Here is a 21,684-nt window from a genome sequence, read left to right as displayed (position 1 = left end):
TGCATCAAGTGAGGCAATGATTCAAGATGTAATCCCTTAAAAGCAAGTTGAGGGGGGAGGAGAGGGGGGCTCATCAGAATGTGGTAGCCAATGAATGGAACGTATCGGGAGGGAGGGGGGCGGGGCCGATTGTACTTTCGCGATTATATGAACGCATAAAATAATAATGTATAATTCTAGATTTGAAGCTTTCGTGACTGCAATGATTCATATTTTTAGGTTTTTTTCGGTAAAGTCACGTAGGTAAAAACGTTAAAAAGTAAAATGTGTTGCCTCCGAAACGTCGTGATTTTTATTTTATTTTATAATGTTTTTACCTACGTGACTTTACCGAAAAAACCTAATAATATATAACTTTAAATAGATTAACATGTCTGGCGCAGCTACACCTCACCCTCTAGCTCGGCCAACATTACAAAAGTATACAATTTTTTTGGATATTCCATGTTCATGTATAATACATGTTCATGTATTACATTTGTGGCAGTATATGTTGAGTTTATGTTAATTTATGCGAGATTCAGGGGCTCCTCGCTCAGCTGTGAGGTCTGTCTTTCCGACAGCCCTGTTCTTCACCTGTTCCTCACCTGAGGACGGCTGCTTGCGTTGTGGCCGAAACGTCGTGAGAATTGCATTTTATTATGTAATATTTTTATTATTTTATTATTTCCCTTCCACGTGACTTTACCGAAAGAACCAGGAAGATGAATCCCTGCAGTCACGAAAGCTTTAAATCGATACTATGCAATACATCTAAGAACCCTACTTTACTCCCAGAACGCGCTGTCTTGTTTGGCCTATAACAATATCACCATCAATTATGGACCAACGTGAACATTGTTTTGTTCTTCTTTGATTTATTATTCACAATGCACATATCATATTTAAAAAACTAGAACTGATATAACCTCGGTGAATAACATCGGAGTGTTCGTCATTTTCCATTGGTGGTGGCAACAGTCAAGGGAAGCAATTGATAAACAACACGAGGAGGTCCCCTTGAAACGGTAACAGCCCAGAGCCCCGGATATGGGGGGGTTAATGGTATTCATGCCCTTTATTTGCTCGACTATTAAGCGATTCAGCAATTCTAGACAAGACTCGTGAGATAATGCGTTGTTACACTCACGCTTCCATGCCAAATAAGTAGACAGTAGACTTTTGCAGATATAAAATACGGGGATTTATTCAACGAATCGATACTGTGTTTGTGAAATAGTGAATGTGTCTCATTTCGATCTCAGCATCTTAAGGGAAGGGTGCTTTAATTTTAATTCATTACAAAAGCGTTGTAGCAATAGGTGAGTCATCAAATTGCATTGCTTGGTAATTTATTTCAAGTATTGTTGATTTCCGTGTGATTGTGACAACACTCAATAACACAATGGCTTTTTTTATTTTGCTCAGTTTTGCTCTAAATCACTGTCAACATGGAAACGATCGTCATCTGTCATGATGTATGGCTTGAGCAAATTGAATGCACTTAAACCGCCACGGTGCTGTCAATTTAACGTCCGCACAATTTTCAGTACACTTGTAAACTGGAAGCGACTACCACGTGACTTTTTAGCAGCTCCTTTGGGGTTGCATCAGTGTTGATTTGATGCCAAATGTCCACTGCTTGAGGTAGGGCCCTATCGCCTAGTCATATCCATAAGTGCCACACTAACAGCTCCTTCAAAAATGAGAACAGGGTGAAAATACAAAAACACCCCACCAAGACCCCACTGGTGGTTGCCTTGACCCTACATTTTTTGCGAGCACCGAGTTATGTGCAATTGAGGTCTTGAGTGTGCGGACAAAGAGAGGTGGTGTTTGAAGAGCCCGAAAAGGGTTCCTCCTCTGCATTCCGTGAAGTTCCCCAAGATGGATTTTTTGTGCACCTGAATGGACGGAATAACTGATGCCGACACGTTAAAGTGTTCAGTCGTGAGCTGGTATAAACCTGAATCACCATGTCCAGTGCAGACAAGAAGGCCACATCATTGGTTCTCACTGAGTTCTCTCTCAAGTCAGCAATGGCTGTCTAACAATTGATTAGATGCACCACATTTATCAGGTGCTATTATGAGTCAGAAGCACATTTACATTCAGTTTGGTTTTAAGGTTGCCACCTCTGAGGTGCATAAACTTTGGACACATCACGGGAAGAAGAATATATCTCACAATACCAGATCAAGGGAATAACTACTTGTAAATGCATAGTCTTGAGTGGCGTATTCAAGTTAACCAAGTGATAGGTGAAAAGACCAGGTTCGTTTCAGTTTGCAAGGGTGACTTGGGGTGTTAGTCTGCCAGTTGGTGGCGACGGGCGCTGTGTGTAATCCCAATTGAGTCGATTGCGCAACTGACAAAACCTGGACTTTTAATGATCCGATTTCTCAGAGCAGCTACCTCAACAATTCAAGAAAGGTTTTAACATTTATCTATTACAGCGTTGATCGTGCTGTTTGTTGCTGGCTCTTTGAGGTTTTGGGCCTTTGCGTGCTCAGGAATTGTGTTAAAAGAAGCGGACGATCCTTAAAAAAAAACTCTTCAAATGTGTGCGTTGAAACAAAAAATAGATTTACAATTTTTCCTAACGATGTAGAAATGTGATCAAACCTGCGCACCTTAATGCAGTGGGCATGTGTTGAGATTGGTCAGTTCGTTAAGAATGCAGTTCCATTGGGAATTTGCAGCATTTGTAGCATCGTAGCTTGTTGCATAGGTCAAGGTCAACCGACTTGGGTTGCATGGCTGCACAGCCACAGAGCGAGGCAACTCCATCCAAGTCTAACCGAACTCGGCAAAAGGGGGGAAACTATACAGATACACGTTCTTTGAAATAACACTGCGTACATACTTTTATGCTTTTAATACTGTTGTGATACACACGCTGACATGCGGCCAGTCTCACAAAACACCTTCGGTCAACATTTTTCTCAAGTTGCACGACTTGAAAATGACGTAGGGAAACTTGCAATGTGTTTCATGCAACTGTTCACTGATATCTTTCCGACTGATGACACATTTTGGTTTAGCGACGTTGAGAGGGACCTCTCCAATATCGACTGGCTGGAAATTGGTGATTGCATTTATAAAAAAAAAAGTTGCATAGCTGGAAAAAAATGTTTTTGATTTCAAATATATTCACCAGAACACTTTAAAAGAGAGGTTCTTTGACCAAACATTACATTATCAGAGCTATATTTGTTCACCTGAATTAAAAATCGAGAAGGCTCTGTGTTCCGTCTGCAGTCGAGCTTTCGGCATTGTTTGTTCGAAGTTCATATTCAGTAACGGAGCCCACCCATTGCCTGGCCGACGTGATCAGCTCACCCCTTTGATTACACTCAATCCACAAACATTGACTTCATAATCAACGTTTTGGGATTTAGATCGCGTTATTTATAAATGTGTCGTAACCCTCCACCACCCGACACGGCCAATCAGTAAAAAAAGTGTCACGTTGACAAAAGACAAATAGTTCACTGCTTTAGCCCACCGGTGTGTTGAAGCGTGAAACCACAACATTTACAATTTTTGAGTACGACGTTTCGCTGGTAATTGCATCCAACATCATCGGGCAATTCGCCAGAATAGGTGAGGCTCTGCTCTGGCTCCAGGTCTTATATAGAGCAGCAGCAGGGTGACGTGATCATTAACTCATCAACTCAAACATTGACTTCTGGGATTTAAAAAGTATTTTTAATACTGCACTTCTACAACTATTACATGTGGTACTGTCAGAAAGTGGTATCAGCAAACACATTGGAAGGAAGAGGTGAGAGGAGGCAGCTGTGAGGAAATCTTTCTCCAGCCGTCGAGCTACAAGACCAACTTTCATTTCACTTGAGAGAATGCCACAGGCTCCCGGAAGCCTTTCACATGAGTGCACTGAGGCTTTTGAAACTCCAAGTGTAGTTTAAAAATAAACTGTCAATTTTTCTGCTTCTGGGAATACTCAAGACTAATTGGTTAAACGCGCACTTACATGTAATAATCTTGCCTCACAAACAAACTTTACAATGACAGGACATTTTGCCAAATTGTGCACTCCTGGCCTCAATACAGTACAGAATGTGTACTGCAGCTAAGTCTTGGCCCAGAGTTTTGAGAAAAACTACGGTTGCCACAATAGAATCTGCCACGATACAATACAATATTGTATTGAGAATTTTTATAGTCCTGTTTTTGTGATTTCATGTGCGTAAAGTACGCATAAAGATTGTGTAAAATTATTCAGCATAAACCTGCCATAAGTATTCTAATCATTGCAACTTGACAAACTAAAATGCTTCATGACCAACTATTATCACGAAATAATGATACTTTCGAAACGGGTGATAGGACTATCGTGGACCTTAAATCGTACGATTTATCGGAGTATCGCCATATCGCAGCAGCCTTCGTGAGCCATTCTCCGATTCTGCTTAAGTGAAATGTGAGTTGTCGCGGCGTCCTGGAAAATGCGCAGCTTGCGACGGAGCGAGCGCACTTTCCGCGAGCATCCTCGCCACTGCCCTCGCTGTCCCCGCCGCCCTGTGCCCGCGCCGAGCCCAGCAGCGTCGGCGTCCTCACTGCGAGGGGCAGGCGAGCGGCTGCACCCCGCGGAGGCTGGCGGCCTTGGCGAGGTCCACGGGCAGCGTCTGCTGGGGCCTCACCAACTGCAGGCGCCGCATGCAGCCCTGGAAGGGCGTCTTGCTGCTCAGCGCGAACTGCACCGAGTCGGCTGCAAGAGAAAGGCAGAGAATGGCAGCGTTCCACGCGTGCACGCTCGTTCTCTTGCCAAGCTGCTCCTCGCTCAGGACTCGGTGACCAAGCTATTTTAGGGAACAGTACACACGACACACATTCTACCCGTGGTCTATGTCAAGCAAGCAATGCGCATGTACACAATAGTCTAATTTGCACACGTTTTGCATTGTCTGTGTATTTGTTTTATCCTGGCCATGTTTCCCCTCCATTTATCATCATCATCACTGGTCAGGATCTATCCACCAGTGAATCAAGACATTCTTAAGCCGGTGCTAACTGCCTCAGTCTTGTGATAAAGTAATGCGTTTGGCTTCTGTACGGAAGATTATCTCTTGGCTCCATCTCTGCATCGTCTCAGGAGCATTCCCTCCTTTGGCTACCACTCCATCATTACTTTCGACCACCGACCATATGCTGCTCCTGCCCAAACTTACCTCTTTTCTTCATTACAATTGTCACCATCAGCCATGACCAATGCACTGCTAAATGAAAGACGTCCTCTTGGGAGTGAACTCTTACCCCTTTGGCTGCCATTCCTTAGTTAGCCTCGACCGCCGGCCACAATCCCTTCCAGTGACACTTCCTGCCCAAGCCCACGTACTTTTTCTTAACAGTCGACATTACGGATTTAACCGCATACATTCTCCATAATCCTCGTGTTCCAAGCACGCATCTCATCGCTCCGTGCTTCCTCATGTGAACGAGCATCGGGACCGTGCGGAGCGCGGGGGGCAGCGCTGTACCAGGGAAGCCGCCCAGGTAGACGGGCCGGTTGGTGTCAGCCGACGTGGAGGACTTCACGGACGACTGCGCGGTGACCATCGCCCCGTCGACGCGCAGCTCCAGCTGATGCTTGATCTTCTTGGCGCTGACGGCGTGCCAGCGTCCGTCGCACAGGGACCCGCCCGTGCCCGGATCGTAGACGGCCGTGAACCGACCCGGTCCGTTATCGGCGCTGAACAACAGCTGTGGGGGAAGCGTGGTTAATAGAGGGCATCTTAGTTATACCTTAATCCATGTTATTTGTAAAAATAGTTTTCTTTCAAGTTCAGCTTTGTTCATGTCATTTTTGTTGCCACGTATTGAAATGTGTCCAACATCGAGATGCATTTTTATAATGAGTGCATCACCGTGCGCTGTGGTACACTAGGGATGTGCGCTCGGGATTCCACACGTACCTTGCCGTCCACAAGTTCCAGACCCACGGCGTCGCTCATTTTATTGTGGCTGATGCCGAGCAGGACCCCGTTGCTCTGCACGGAGCGGAACTCCAAAACGACTTCAAAGTCCGTGCCGACTTTGTAGGCACTCTCGGCTGAAAGAGATCACAGGAGGTACGGTCACATTGTAAAGAGTGACAATCTCACAGCGGGTGCGCGCATTCACCCAAATTGAAACCTCCATCAGCCATGCAGGCGGCCGGGTGGCTCAGAGGTCGGAGTGCTGAGCCGGTGCCACTGAGATCTGGGGCTCGAATCCAGATTATCGCCTGTCATTAAACCGCCTTCTTGAGTGTGGCGAGTTCTATGTATGTACGTTGAACTTCTTTCGCTCCATACGTAGCCAACCGTGGTAACCGGAGGTGTGAATCACTGCCCTAGAGTTGATGGTCTCCGCCTGGTTACCAATGACTGAACTAAAATAACACATCACAAACATTTGGTTTTGCACTCAGATTGGATAAGTTCCAGCTCTGAGAAGTACAACATCAATTTGACTGTCATGCTATGTATGGAAGAGTGATCACTTGATGGGATCTCAGCAGTAACTCTGTGATATCCGCTTCCGTGGGCCGCTGTATAACACGAAGGGTTGCACTGCTCTGCTGTGACTGGATTCTTCGTCTCATGCAGTGATGTGGAGACCAGAATTGGGATATACGGCCAAAGCAAATAAATAGACGATGTCCATCAGCCATAGGGTGCCTGAAGGTCGAGGCATTGGCTTACCCAGCTGTGCATATCCAGTCCCGTCAAAATAAGAGCCCTCCTGTGGATTGACGTAGCAAACTTCCACGCGGTAGCTGGAGGTCGGCTTGTCCATGTCCAGCTGTTTGCCGTTCATGACAAAGTTTTTGATGCAGCCTGGAATGCTGTTGGTCACCTGCATGGGCAACAGACACAGGGTGTTCATTCTTCAACCTGATATCAGATTTTTTAATTTGTACGCACCTATTTCGGATCTGATTTAGTTTCATCGCGTGAGCATTTCAAATTGTCATGTTAAGAAACATTTTTTAAGTACAAAATAAAAACATCGGAAAAACTGAGAACATGAAAAATGTACACGTGTTTTTACTCAAGGTATTCCCATGAGAGCAATCATGTCAATTTAAGAATGTAATAAATAAAAATCACAAAACTTGCGTCACGTATGGTCGAAATGAATTCACGTAATGTCGCTTTTGGTCGGAAGATCACGAGAGATGTTGTCATGGAAATGGCTTCACTTCACTTTTATATTATTTGATACCAGGACCACTGCCTTACATTTTGCCTGGCCTGCATGTCTCAATGTGTTCTGCACACACCGACTGCACCTGATGATCATTCACTGAGGAAAGATAAACTGTGAAAAGTCACTGGGGGGACCGGGTGGTTGATATCATTGTCGAGACTGTTTTTATTCTCAGATAATTAAATTTGAACCCATTGTGTGGCCAATGACCGAACCACCCGAAATAGGGCCTAATTTAATCACATCTCAGAAGCTGAGCAGCTTTGAGCCTGAATAATGCTTGGATGGGTGGTCATCATGCACACACAGGTGGTCATAGGGCTTCAAAGTCATGTTAATTCGTTTAACCATCCATAATACAACTTTTTGGATTAGATCGCGTAAATATATAAATGTGTCATTAAACCCCACCAAAGCAAATTAGTAAGGTTTGTCACGGAAACAGAACATGCCACTAGTGCAGCACACCAGTGTGTTGAAGAGCAAAGCCGCAACAAATAAAACCTGTATTATGGATGATATTGGTCACGAAAGCCTACGTGTTAAATCGTGTAACCGTGTGAGAACCCAAAATAGACCAAGAAAGCCCCATTGCACAGGTGACCTGGATCACAAAATTGACAAAAGCAAAATCAAATAAAGTACAGGAAGGAGGTTTGCGAGACCACGTTGTTGTTGTTGTTGTTGTTGGCAGCGGAGGCCACAGCGGTGAAGCCCGTTGTACCGCACGGCTACACTCCCACATCCCACATTCACCAACCCGCAGCGACACCGGGGGGGGGGGGGGGGGGGGGCGACCTTACGTTGCCGATGCGGCGGAGGGTGTAGTTCTGGGGGACGCCGCCGACGTACATCATCCCCACCACGTCCAGAATGGTGGCGCTGGATGGGCCCTGCACCGTCACCCCGTACGTCTTGTCCAGGGTGAGGGAAGCTCGCTCGTTCTTGCGGGTAATCCGCACCTGCGAATAAGAGACGGAACGTGTCGTTTAATCAAGTCAGTTCCTGGGGCGAAACGTCGGGCGTCGTGCCGAACAATGCGCGGAACGACGCGTTAACGCATGGCAGAGATACAAGGGCACGACCGCACAATGCCTACATGGTAACAAGCGTAAATTGCCTCCTGCGATACGTAGATTGTACACATGGACATGAACGAAGAAAACAGAAGGTCCACATCCACTGTGGAGACGGAGGGATGAGATCAACTGGAATGCAGGTACTGGGTGTCTCGTTCCATCGCGGGACCGTGAGAGATGGTGACGGCTTAGGTGGGCGGGGGAGCAATGGGGGCGGGGGGGTGGTGGCACTCACGCTGTGCCACTTCCCGTCGTTGACGGTGCGTGGGATGTGCTTGGTGGACGCTCCCCGGCCCAGGTCAAAGCTGAAGTGCAGCTTCCCCTCCTTGATCTGCAGCGTGAAGAAGTCGGCGTGGTTGATGCGCGCCATGTAGAACACCAGCCCATTCTTCGCCAGCGTCCGCAGCTCCAGCGAGATCACCAACCTGCCGTCGGAGGGCCGGGGATTTCAGGTCTCAAGTTCGTTTCGTGTAACCAGGCGAGAACTCAGGGATCGGGGAGAGGTCCATTCGCAAGAGAGACGGAAATTGCCGAAATTTACAAAAGGCGTGTGCGGCATCCGTGGCGCGCGTGTGCACGCACTCCTTCTTGACGGTGGTGTCGTTGAACGCGAAGGCCGTGTGGCTGTTCCTCGAGACGCCGAACTGCTTGGCTCCACCGAGCGTGACGGGCGACACGTGAGCCGCACACTGCCCCTGCGGGATCGCAGGCGCATGGTCAATCCACCGTTAGATGAGGGCAGCCGCTCATGGGCTGTAAACCATTCTGTGTGGACCTTTGCCGCCCCGACCGTAAGTTGGATTTTTCTCCGGTTACTTCGGTTTCCTCCAAAATGCAAATCAATCCTCTATGGAATTCTCCAAACATCCCCCAATTGCAGGGCCGTTTCTAACAAGATGTATCGGAGGACTCATTGAGGCCTCCCTGTTAATATAAATGACATCACTGTTATAAGCTTATAGAGAGGACAGAAGCCTGGAGACGACCAGCTGGGTTACGCTTTACAGCCCTTTGCTCCACCGTGGGCACGAGTGCACAACGACGCTGACACCAGACTCGCTGGCCCTCGGCCTGGAGCCACCAGAGGCCCTGCGAGACCCCAACGGGGGGACGCGCGACGAGCCGGGGGACTCACGGCGGTGGCGGTGACGGGCGGCGCGGCAGTGGCCACGACCGCCGGCGGCGCCACGGGCGTGGACGGTCGCCTGGCCGGGGGCTTCCTCTGCGGGGCGTCGGGCTCCGGGTAGCTGCCGGGAGCCGGGCCCCGGGTGGGACGAGCGCCGGCCACGGGGGGCGACGCCGTGACGCGCGGTGAGGACGGCAGCGGCTCCAGCTCGGCCGACTTCTCGTTGCCGCGCGTGCCGCCCTCCTTGGGCTCGAAGCTCACGCACTTCCCGATGTCGGCCTTGTCGAATGTCACTTGGTTAGCGAAGTCTGCCAGGCTGCGCAGGAGGAAGAGGAGCAGGGATGTGGAGGGGGAGGGCGAGGTTTTTTTTAACAGGGACAATAGCGAGCCCACTAGCTACCGTGCCCACCCTGTGCCGACACAACGTGCGACACGGCACACCGCGCAGGAGGCACGCCGCACACGTCCCACACGCACTGCAGGGGCCACCGAACGGTGTCTGGGAGACTGGAGGCAAAATGTCGGATGATGCCCCATCTGAGACCCCCCTCGGCCTTTTGAAAGGCTGCCTTCTGAAGCCCCCTCATATAAGGGGTCCGGGACAAATATCCCACCTGCCTCCTGCCGCAGAGCCGGTTTAGGCCTCAATTTGTAAAACGATGGCACGGAGCGCGTGCGATGGCAGTGGTGGTGGTAATGTTGATTAGACGCTTGGTAGCGTGGTGGTGCAGGCGCGTGCGATCGTGGCGTTGCGGCGCGGTTGTAGGGCGTTGCGGAGACGGTGCGGCGGGGGCGGCACTCACACAGAGTTGACGATGAGGTTGCGGATGCAGCCCTGGAAGGACTGGGTGGTTTTGAGGAGAGTGGGGGGCACAGAGGGTGGGACGCCCCCCACGTACATCTTCTGCACACGCACGGATGCGGTGCTGGCAAACACTGTCTCCTCCGAGTTGTCCTCGTCCACCTGCACCTTGATGAAGCTGAGGAAGCCAACGTGAGGAGCGACAGGTGATCACGGGTGTCTATAGCTACCTGCACAGGGGCGATCAGTTCCTGAACAAGCTCCCAGCATGTGGAGAAAAACATCGGAGATTGTGCCGAACGGCACGTGACACGACTAGAAAACACACCGCAGAGCTGCCTCTGATGTCCCTACAAGTAACCGCTAGTCCACAACATTGTCTCAGCTTTCATCTATGATTTTGGCCTTGGGGATGTGGCGTTAGTCCTGAAATTGTCCTGAGCCTAAAAGTCTCCTGGAGGGTCGGCGAGTTCGGACTGAGGTCACGGGAGTTTGGTGCCAAGCTCGGGAGGTGAGAGGCGATCTCGCTCACCCCTTGCGCCGCGAGACGGTGAGCGAGTGGTCCTTCCCGTCGTAGAAGATCCCGGCCGAGGGCTGCGCCGACACAAAGGCCTGGGAGCCGTCGGGCACTTGCACGTGGAACATGACGCGCCCGTTGAGCAGCATCACGGCATAGTGTGGCTACGGGAGACACGCGGCGCGGACTTATTTTTTCCACACCCAGCATAGACACATCCAGTATGTGTGCGTGTGTTGTTGTGTGTGTGCATGTGTCGTCTTGTGTCGTCATGTGTGTGCGGTCCTGCGTGTGTGCGTGTCGTCGTGCGTGTGTGTGTGGCAGCGTGCCAGTGGCATTCAAAGTCCTATTCGGCTCCTAGTAAGGAAAGGGTTTCCCACCTCTTCTTACGAGTGATAATTAAGGCTAGTATGTTGGCATGGTAATTGTTATATGTAGTACACAATGTATATTAAACGCACGAGAATATACCACGTGGTATATAATGTATTGGAAATGCAGTAGAATGCCGTGAACTGGTACAAGTTTTATTTTTTCCCGTCAATCCCGGCCCTCGTCCCCACACCGCCGTGAACCGCCGCGTCACGGCGAGACCCCCCGGCACTCACGGCGGTGGCCTGACGCCGCGGCCTGCCCACGCGCCCCGCGCCCAGGCCCAGCAGCAGCAGCCCCGTCCTGTTGAGGGTGCTGAAGGACAGCGACACGTCGGCGTCCACCCCCAGCGTCGCCGATTCCAACGAGGGCAGCTCCACGAAGCCCTTGTCCTGCAGGCTCACCGAGTGCGCCGCCTGGGCGGGGGGTGGGGGGGGGCGGTCGGGGGCGGGGGGTGGGTGGGGGGTGGGGGTGCAGGCCGAGAGACCAGAGAGGAACACGTGGGTCACGTGGTCGGACGTTCTGACACGGGGCGGCACTTGGAGCACGGGACAGTCAAGCCGGTGATTCTTTGTCACAAAACGTCAGCACCCATTAGCAACCTCCACTGACAAGCATGGTGGAGTACGGTCAAGTAATCCTTTAAATCTATACGGGGATCTCTGTATATGCGAGATGGAGCGATGACATCAGAAGTGAGATGAGATAGATTGTGGCGTCGGAGGGCAGTGAGCAATGACTTTGAGGCATTTATGGACCATGGCTGATGATGATGATGATGACAATGTCGAGATAGTAGACACAGTCCGTGCGTGGGAATGCAGTAAAGCAACGGGGCGCAGCAACCGTTCCCTGTCCTCACGTCGAGCGCGCAGCCCTTGCGGATGCCCAGGGAATCCTGGCTCCTGAGCAGGCCGTGGAAGCTGCCCGCGATCTCCACGTCCCTCAAACAGCCCGCGAAGTTGCGGGAGGCCAGCTCCGACCTGCGCCACACGCACGGACACAACGAGCGGCTCGAACTCGGGCCTTCGCGCCGCGGGTGGCCGTCGCGCGTTCGCCGCTTGTGGCGTGCACCCGACGGGCCGCCCTGGTTACGATTGCGGGTCGGTTATCGGTTGCTCGTCAATCCAGAGCGCGTCTGTTTCACGGTGGACGTTCAAGATCCCGGGACGTCATTTGAAAAAGTGTTGGCCACGCTTTGCCGGCGTCACGGCTCAAATTCGCCACGTTGCATATTCCGCCCGCAAATCACTTATTTGGGAATCCACTTAGCAATGTTGCCCCCTGCTGGCAGAGCAATGCTCAGCTGCTGCCTGGTGCTCCGTTCATAGGGACAGCTGCCATCAGCGCCCCCCCCCCCCCCAGCTATATTTAGAGCAGGGCACCTTGAGACACCCTGCACGGGAGGCGTGAATATCACGCGATGGTGGCGACAGGAGGGAGAGACGCGCGACACGGGGCTGGGGGTCCGCGCACGTGCCACCCCCGTGGCTCTCCCCGCCAGCGGGCCTCCCTCAGCGACAGAAGAGGGCTCGGCTGCTCAAAGCTGAGGCTGCTGCGTCACATGCGGTGGCTGTTAGCCATGCACAGGCAGCCTGCGGGCTCGGGTGGCAGTGCAGGAACAGTGTTAGCTGCAGAGGTTAAACCGCGACCGGCTGCGAAGGCGGCTGCCGAACGCTGTCCCCGTTTGACCGGGACAGTCCCGGTGCTTTGCGGAAGGCCCTGGTCGAGGTGTAGGCGCGGTGGTCAGTGGAATTGGCGACGTTTTGGGCACAGGCCCTTCTTCAGAGCAAAGAGCTAAAAAAGGGTCATTACCTGAAATGTTGCCTATAATATTATTGCTTCTCTTCAGACAGTGTTATTGCCGAACGCGTAAAATTTTCGTTACACGAGTCTAGAAAGCGTGCTTCCGAGATGGCGCAGCCAAAGAAGAAAGCACGGCTCGAGGAAGATGCGACAAGATCCGAGTGTCGGATCGTGGCGGCGGGAAGGATCGTGGTAGCGAAACGCGTTGGCAATCGAGTGTCGTGACCGACAGCAATCGGATGTCGTTACCTCACGCGCACACTGAGGCGAGCACCGCGGTCCAAACGGAGACAAAAAAAACACAGCAACACAGATCGTGAGTATCGAGTCACAGCAAACAACCACGGACAACAGCGCACACAGCACATCGCGGAACGCACGCGGCGACGACGACGACCTAGGTCGGGTGAAATGCAGACGCTGGTTCATTTTCATTTGGCCGTTCATGTGATGGGGTGCACAGGACCGCTTCGGATATGTCAGCCGTGACCGTGCATCGAACTGGGGTGATGCCAGGTTCATACGTGTAAGAATCGCAAGTGCAACAAATCGACGTTTATTTTAATCCTTTATAATAAGTTCGCTTGCTTGCTTGCGTGCTTGCTTACGACCGTGCAAATATTTCGGTCGTTTTTTAACCCACTGATCCAATCGAGCTGACATTTTCCACACAGACTCGTTGTGCCAGACAGTTAATGTTCGTGAAAAAAAATTCCCAAAATTTTACACTTTTAGGCAAAAAAAATATATTTTACATATATTCAAAAGAACTCCACAGGCCGTGGTGGAGTAGCGCAGTTGGTAGCGCCCTCGCTTCCCATGCCAAAGGTCGCGGGATCGATCCCCGCGTCCTCCACAGGCGAATATATTTTTAAATCCTTTATATTAAGTTCGCTGCCACGCATATAAAGGATTTATAGTGAAAAACTTTGTTTTTACGGGTTATACTTATTTTATTTGCACGTGATGTAAGTGACGGGTTCATTCCACGTGCATCGCGGCACCCCTGCTACTAAACACTGCGGGCAGTCCCATTGGGGGGGGGGGGGGCACTTACTGTGTCACTGCGAAGCACGAGGGGGCAAGGCAAGCGGACGGCACGCACACCGTGCTCCCCGCGACGCCGACGGGGCATGGAGAGGGGGGGGGGGGCGAGGGGAGATCGCCGCTCACCTGGCGTTGTGGCCGTTGGGAATGCCGCCGATGTAGATTTTGTCTTTGCTCTGGAGGTTGAGGCCGGTGGCGCCCCCGGGGGACGAGCCGGCCATCTCCTCCGTCTGCTTGCTGTCGCGAATGTCCACGAGACGCAACCTCCCTGGAGGGGGTGCACGGCCGGTGACGCACGACCGGTGACGCACGCACGCGTTCACGCGGTGCGCGCGTCCGCACCGTGTCGAACTGTGTAGTGTCTCAACGTGCGGCCGGATTGACACACTGTATAAATCGGCGCGTACTGCCTCGTTCAGAGACGCGGTCATTCCCGAAAAATATAGAGCAAAAACTGAAACGTGAGTAAAGAAGCGTGGACAGACACGCGCTTGGAACCACACAGGTGAATGACTATCCAGACTGTTCAGAGAAGTGAAGCAGGCTTGGGCAGGCCAAGTCATAGGGGGGGTGGGGGGCCCGGGGCAAATCGCACCACGTGGGCCCCCCCTACCTACGCCTTCAAACTAAACGAGAAGGATCACATCCGACACCGTGACGTAGACGCGTGGGGCCCCCCGGAGCGCGGGGCCCGGGGCGGTGAAGGTGATGAGTAGAAGGCGAGGGTGAGGAGGTGAGGGTGAGGAGGTGAGGAGGTGAGGGTGAGGAGGTGAGGGTGAGGAGGTGAGGGTGAGGAGGTGAGGGTGAGAAGGTGAGGGTGAGGAGGTGAGGGCGCGAGTGCGGCGAGCTGCGGAGGAGGCACCGGTTTTGCCGTTGCGTCCAAAGTTGAGCGACTTCCAGGTGCCGTCGTTGTAGCGACGGCTCGTGCTGATGCGGCCCACGCCGCTGCCCAGGTCGTACATCACCCTCACCTGGCCCTCAACCAGCTCCACCGACAGGAAGTCTTTCTGCGGGCGGCAACGCGGCACGAGCGCTCGCTTAGCACGGTTGGCTACGTGCGGTGCGAACGAAGTTCAACAAACAGAGTCACATCACGACGCGGCTGAGGCTGTGCGGGAGTGGCGGCGCGGTGCTTCGCGTGCCGCCCTATGAACCCGGTGACCCGAGTTCGATTCTCCACCAAGGATAATGTCGGTGGCGAGTCCTGTGTATGGGGCGCACAGACGTGGCTAGATGCGGCACAACGATGGATGTTGCCGTACTGCCCTCTGTTACGCACCACACAGCCCCGCAGGCGCTGTGACAGCATCCCTTGCATGGTGGTCACTGGTAACCCATCCAAGCACTGGCCAGGCTCAATTCTGCTCAGCTTCCGAGATCTGACGAGATTGGGGAGCATTCCAGGTGATTTGGTCAAAGGCTTGCAACGTTTATCATAATGAGTGATGCACCGCACAATAGAATGGAAGGACACTTTAGGGCACAGCTCAAAATGGGCTATGGCCTGCAATCAAAAGCCACCGGGTACTTGAATCGTCCACGCGAAATGAAGTGGAGCATTTGAGACAATTTAATCCGTGGAGCCACGCGTCGGCCACACGGGGCGGCGGGGGGGGGGGGGGGGAGCGCACCGTGTCCTTGGTGGCCGAGTAGAGGAGGAGGGCGTTCGCGGCGAAGGTGCGGAACTTGAAGACCAGCACGGTGGTGTTGACGTTCCAGCGCATGGGCCGCGGCGCCGCAGAGTACCCCTCGCCGTCAAACTGCACCGTGCCCTCGTCCTCTTTGGGCTGAGGGCTGCACACGCGCACACAAAGACAAAGATCCCCCGTATAGGCTGAACAGACTGTGGGGCAAGTGCTGTTAGCGAGCACCTATGAAGGCCGGCACGGCACACGAGGGGGTGGGTGGCCAACACCACGCCCGGCCGCCTTTGTCTCCCCAGTGGCGATGTTTACGCATCGCACCAGGTACTCACCGTTGTTGGCCGTGAGCGGGAATCGAACCCGGGTCGCCGGGTTCGAAGCGCGGAGCGCTAACCGCTACACCACCGCTCCCCACACGCACGCACACATACACGTGCATACGTGTACACACGCACACACAGGGCCAAGACACAGATCCCACGTGAGCTGATTATGCAGCCACATCGATTAGAGGGGGCAACGCTTCTGAGACCATCGACTAATTACATTGACAGACAACCCAGTTTGGTCACAGGCGGCTGCCTGGCTTTGACCCCACGTTCTCAGGGGTGGTGGCTCAGCGCTACGACCTCTGACCCACCCGGCCTCCCCCCATCATCGCCTTGCCCTCTATTAGAGGCCTGGAGCCAGCGCTGTGGCGGCAGCGGCGCAGCTGCGCTGTGGCCCCCTGCCAAGTAGATGACAGACGCACAGCCAATGCGCTTTCGTTTATCGCTGTTGCCGCCCTACGCGTAGTGCTGACAATACCATAAATAACGAACGTCTAATGAAACTGAACTAAAATCATTGCATCACATCTACGATTGAACACAGCGCCCACTGTTTGTGCGCCGGTGTGTATTAAAACATCGTGAGCAGCACGTGGCACTGGCAGGAAGTGAAGGTCTCGGGATTGGCTGTCGAAATGTCCGGAGATGAAATCACGATAATCGGTGAAAAGCATCATCTTGGAGATCTCACCTTACGCATAATTGTTCGTGTGCATTTAAATGTTCCGTAGTCGGTTGAATCAAGATCAACATTTGCGTGATTTTGTTTTGTCACAAACGTCACGGGTGCATCCAAGCCGGAACATCCTGGGGGTGTCCGGACGCCCACGGTGACCCCCACGGAGGCCTCACCTCACGACGCATCCCGAGCAGTCGCCCCCCGTGCTGCGGAAGTTCCAGAGGCCGATGGACTTGCCGTCGAGGAACGCCTCCCCCATGCAGCCCGTGAAGGCGGTGAACTTGACCGTGTCGTGTTTCTGCGGGGGAACGGAGGAGTCGAGCGAACGGCCACGGCGCCGTGGGCGTGTGGCGGTCATCGCCGGGCCGCACACTCCACGACGTCGCCGCCTTGAGATTCACTCGAAGCCCAATGAGTCGTCCTTGTCGAACTTTCAGGGAATCGTCATGATTCAGGAACACGATTCGGGAAGAGATTCTGTTTCGTCTCGTTAGCACGCATTCCAACCAAGGTTGAATGTGTATATACGCTAGGCACGGTTAATTCGTGTGTCGATTACTGAATATGAACAATGCTGTAGCATGAAGGTGTGTTGATGTTAGGTCTTTAAATCAGCGAAATTGATCAAAATCTGGACACAAATTGGAGCAAAAAAGACTTTGCGCACGAGTACGTGTGTGTGTGCGTGAGTGCATGCGTACATGAGTGCGCGAGTGAGTGCGTGCGTGAGTGAGTGTGTGAGTGTGTGAGTGAGTGAGTGTGTCAGTGCGTGCGTGCATGCGTGCGTGCCTGCGTGCCTCACCTTGACGGTGGTGCCGGGGAAGCCGCCCACGAACAGCTTGGCGTTGCTGTCCACGTCCAGGATGGTGTAGCCCTTGGGGGACTGCCCCGTCTGCTTGGTGGGCTCCCGGCCTCCCACCAGCGCCTTCACCGACAGCGAGCCGCTGATGCCGGATCTGGCCGAGACGATGCAGCGGGAGGCGATGGGGAACAACAACAATGCACTTTCACTTCGTGTTCCCCCAATTACCTGCCAGTGGATCTCTTGGCAAGAGGTAAAGGTGCAGCCCTGCAACTGCTTGCTTGCACCACTGCTGGTGGAAGGGTTTTTACGAGAGGGATCGCTTGAGAGAGAGGGGCTGTCTTTGGCCTACTCTTCCACGCTGGCCAAACGTCTCGGAAGAGAAGGGAGTGTCCACGCTTAACCCCGCCACACGTGACCCACTGATCGACCGACCGCGGTTATGTCAATCCATACTGCTGAGAGCACAGCGGTGTAGAATAGCAGTTCACGGAAAGTAACCGTTACATTTAATTTTATCTAAACACCGGCTGGGGGCTGCCCTCGAAGACGGGCACCACCTCGCGTCGAGCGCATGGTCCGCTGTGAACATTTCCACGTTGGCGCAGCGTGCCCGTGCACGCTCACGTCGCGAAATGCCGCACCTCTCCGCGTCGATGCGGTACCACACGTTGTTGTGGATCTCCAGCTCCGGGTAGTCCACCTTGCCCACGCCCGAGCCCACGTCCCACTGGAACACGACGCGGCCGTGCCGCATCTCAATCGCCATGAAGTCCGTCTGCGCGCGGGGCAAGCGGGACAAAGATGCGCGACGCTGTCAGCCCCGCCCACTTTTACACAGGCACGCCCATCCACCCACTAGCACCGCCCACTTCGCTAGAGGCCCCTGGCTGACTTTCATTGATGTTGGCTCCACCCACTATTCAGGTAGCCCCACCCACTGTTCAGGTAACCCCACCCACTATTCAGGTAGCCCCACCCACTGTTCAGGTAACCCCACCCACTGTTCAGGTAGCCCCTCCCACTACTCAGATATCCCCATCCACTACTCAACCCACATTTTGCCCCGCATCACAAGCCTTTCTGAAACCACCGGAAACGTCCAGACCACGTGAGGACATTTGGCCGCTTAATGTGGGTGAGGCGCGCCGCGCGGGGCGAGTGGTGGCGTGCCCCCACCGTGTTGGCGCTGGCCAGGTAGAAGAGCAGGTTGTCGGGCACGGTCGTCTTCACGTTGAGCGTCACCGTGTTGTACTTGCCCTTCTTGATGTCGGCGTGGTACGTTCGCACGCAGCTCCCGCCCGACGCCACCGACACTTTGATCTGCGAGCGGAGTCGAGGCGGCCAGACCGGCGTCAGCACTGGGGATGGCCGCGTGCACAGCCGGGCACAGCCGGGCACAGCATCTCACAGCGGTGGGCTCAGGGACACTGCCACGAACCCGACGCGCACATCCACTCGCCACCGCTAGCGCAGCGTGGTCGGCGTGCGACGTGGTAGCCAGGAATGCGGTGGGTTACTCCGTCCGCTTACCCTGCCCCTCCAACACGTGGGTGCCGGTGCAGTTGCACCAGTCACCAGCGTTAGGCACTATCACGAGATTGCAAGGTACGCATATCCATCATTATCTTATATTATAATTGTACCAAAATACCTACAGTCCAATGAGAACACGTTCGTATCACGAGGGCAAAGCAGGTGAGGTTATTGTGGCTGGGCGCAACATTAATCCCAGAGCAGTGATCCGGGCCGTTCGGGCCACAACCAATCACAGACAGTGCGGTGGCCCAGGCGTGAGGGTCACGGCCACTCACCGAGGCGGCCTGCTTGCGGGCCTGGTTGATGAGGTTCTTGATCTGGGACAGGTTCTTGTTGAGGTTCGACTCCAGCACCTGGATGGGCTTGAGTTTCTCGAGGAGGCGGTTCACCTCGTCGTCCACGGCCTTCGCCTTGTCGGCCGCCTCAGCAACTGCGCAGGCCGCACCGGGCACACGGTTACCGCGCGTCGACGGTGTTGCCACGGTTACCGCACATCGATGGTGTCGCCATGGTTACCGCGCGTTGACGACGTCGGCACAGTAGCGTGAGCGTCGACGACGTCGCCGACCAGCGTCGCTGCGACATCATTTGTTACGAAGCGACGTCCATTCTCAAACAAATTGGGGGGCAGATGCTCAAAAGGAGGTGAGGTGGCCGAGCATGCAGCCACAACGCGCGCCCCTTACGCAGGCCACAGCGAAGTGCACCGTGCAACTCATGCTCAGGCGACGAGGGGGAGGAGGGGGAGGAGGAGGGGGAGGGAGAGGAGGGGGATGAGCGGGAGGAGGAGGGGAGAGAGGAGAGGGAGGAGGAGGTGCGATGAACAGACACGAGGTACGTACTGATTCCTGGCGAGCATGGAAAGGAGACAGGAACCAAAACATGGAAAGGAGAAGAAGAGAGAAAAACGACATCAGTGGCTGTGAACGATTCACCGCAAGAAGCTCACGCGAGTGTGGTCAGCAGGGCACCGGGTGGCGTGGGTCATTGAGGGTTAAAGTGAAGGTCGAGGCAAGGAAGACTAATGCACAAATGGGCGACGGCGGGGGCGGCACTCATTTCCACCGGCGGCCCTGAGCCAGTGCGAGAAATTACACATTCCCATGGCGGAGACTCGTCTCTCCTTGGGCAGTCCAAATGTGTACATGTACACGTAGAGCTCTTTGACGAGTCCACTCCTGGATGACGGCCTCGTCACGCTGTGTGGGTCATGGAGGCCATTTGACAGGACTCAGGTTGGGGAAGGCACGGTTCGTTTTGTTACTCTGCCCAAGTGCCCGGGCCCCCTTCCTGCCCGCGGGAACTCGGCGCAGTTGTATCGCCTGCACACTCTATAGGTGACAGGGCCGACCGGCAAAAGCGGTTCGTGCCTCCGACTCAGCGGCCGCCCCGGTCAACGCTGCGGCTGTACTGTCCGCCGTATAAAAGAGGCGCCGCCGGCTCCTCCACGGGTGACGTCACATATCCCCTCATGTGGAGCGCAAAGGGGATGGCCGCGAGTGCCGGCGTCGCAGCCACAAGTTTTATTTATTTATTTACAATCGATCGCCTGCACCGCGAAACTACCGCGGACTCTAGCCACCTGCGCGACTCCGTCACCGCAGCCTGGAACGGGGCAGTCGCGCGAGCGACGTTCACGTACTGTTCTTGCCGGAGTCGTTGATGAAGTCGTTGGTCTTGCGCGTGTCCTGGTTCAGCTTGTTGTAGTCCTCGTTGATCTTGGCCAGCTGCTTGTTCAGGTCCTTGGTCTCGGCGAGCAGCGCCCCGGCGGACTCGTTGGCCATCCTCGCCTTGTCCTTGGCCTGCGCGATCTTCGCGCCGGTGTCTTCACAAACAGCCACACGTCACGGTCATCTCCCGTTTACAGCCCAGAGTCAGCGGTGGGAATTCCACGTTCACATGGCGGGGCTCGAGTCTATCCATGGGAAAGCCGCCGTTGACTTCCCCACAGTGGTACTAGTTTTATGGACCCAAGAGAGATGATGGGGCGAGGTAAACCCCTCAAAACAGGGTTGGAACTCACAACCTTCCAATTGGGAGCCGCCTGCTCTACCGCTGAGCCACCTGGCAAGGTTCACAAACACATTGTAGACACTTGCACGCATGCTTGTAGGTAGCTATGCATTGTATGTACGTACATGTGGAATCCCACCGTGAACCCTCGGTAACAAATGTTTAACCCTTGACCCTTGACCGTTAGGGGCCCCCCGTTCACGCGTGCGGCACGCGCGTGAAAACGCCGGCGCTCGGTGCCGCAGCGTAGTTGGCATGGGCCCCGGTGGACGGGTTCCCCTCCCCCGCTCCACCCCCACACCCCCACCGAGGCCCCAGTGCAGTTGCACCGCCTGGAGGCTGGATAGCGGAGCGGCCGCCCTGCCCCCTACTCACCGTTGGGAATCATGCGCAGCATCGCCACGGCGTCGTTCAGCCGCCTCTCCAGCTCCTTCTGCTCCTGGTTGCCTTTGGCGATGCGGTCGCTCACGCCGCCCGTTTGGTTCTTGAGGCCTGCGCAGACCGACGATTGCAGCTCGCGATGGCAGCGGACACGACGACTCGCAACGACGGCCAGCGCCGCTGGACTGGCAGTTCAACGGTCGCCGCATCGGTTCGATTTCCTGGCGCGGCGGTTGAATCGACGGCGCAAGTTTAATAAACCGACCCCACCCGCCCCTGCGCCCCTCCTCTGTCCAGCCAGCAGTGTGAATGTGCGCGGCGGGGTTAGTCGATCGGAGGGTGCCGTGTGCGG

At 54.1% G+C, this 21,684-nt stretch overlaps 1 protein-coding gene across 1 annotated transcript in view; it reads right to left on the bottom strand.

Moving 5' to 3' along the window:
• Window positions 1-1,159: 1,159 nt before the first annotated feature.
• LAMA2 (laminin subunit alpha 2) overlaps window positions 1,160-21,684 on the bottom strand; it is a 97,956-nt gene continuing 77,431 nt past the window's right edge. Inside the window, 23 exon segments of the mRNA XM_061569562.1 lie at window positions 1,160-4,714; window positions 5,484-5,706; window positions 5,919-6,055; window positions 6,690-6,843; window positions 8,001-8,159; window positions 8,512-8,701; window positions 8,859-8,971; window positions 9,412-9,718; window positions 10,206-10,382; window positions 10,737-10,885; window positions 11,330-11,509; window positions 11,956-12,076; window positions 13,149-13,160; window positions 14,073-14,214; window positions 14,809-14,953; window positions 15,578-15,740; window positions 16,771-16,895; window positions 17,400-17,553; window positions 18,044-18,177; window positions 18,579-18,722; window positions 19,214-19,368; window positions 20,581-20,763; window positions 21,327-21,443. Of these exon segments, the coding sequence (XP_061425546.1) occupies window positions 4,560-4,714; window positions 5,484-5,706; window positions 5,919-6,055; window positions 6,690-6,843; window positions 8,001-8,159; window positions 8,512-8,701; window positions 8,859-8,971; window positions 9,412-9,718; window positions 10,206-10,382; window positions 10,737-10,885; window positions 11,330-11,509; window positions 11,956-12,076; window positions 13,149-13,160; window positions 14,073-14,214; window positions 14,809-14,953; window positions 15,578-15,740; window positions 16,771-16,895; window positions 17,400-17,553; window positions 18,044-18,177; window positions 18,579-18,722; window positions 19,214-19,368; window positions 20,581-20,763; window positions 21,327-21,443 (3,539 nt within the window). The 3' untranslated portion in view covers window positions 1,160-4,559.

This window comes from Lethenteron reissneri, chromosome 43 (assembly GCF_015708825.2).
Source record: "Lethenteron reissneri isolate LAM-NWPU_2019-01 chromosome 43, ASM1570882v1, whole genome shotgun sequence".
Lineage (NCBI taxonomy): Eukaryota > Metazoa > Chordata > Hyperoartia > Petromyzontiformes > Petromyzontidae > Lethenteron > Lethenteron reissneri.
Note: the sequence above shows the minus strand (reverse complement) of the source record. Positions and strands in the feature narration are given on the sequence as shown.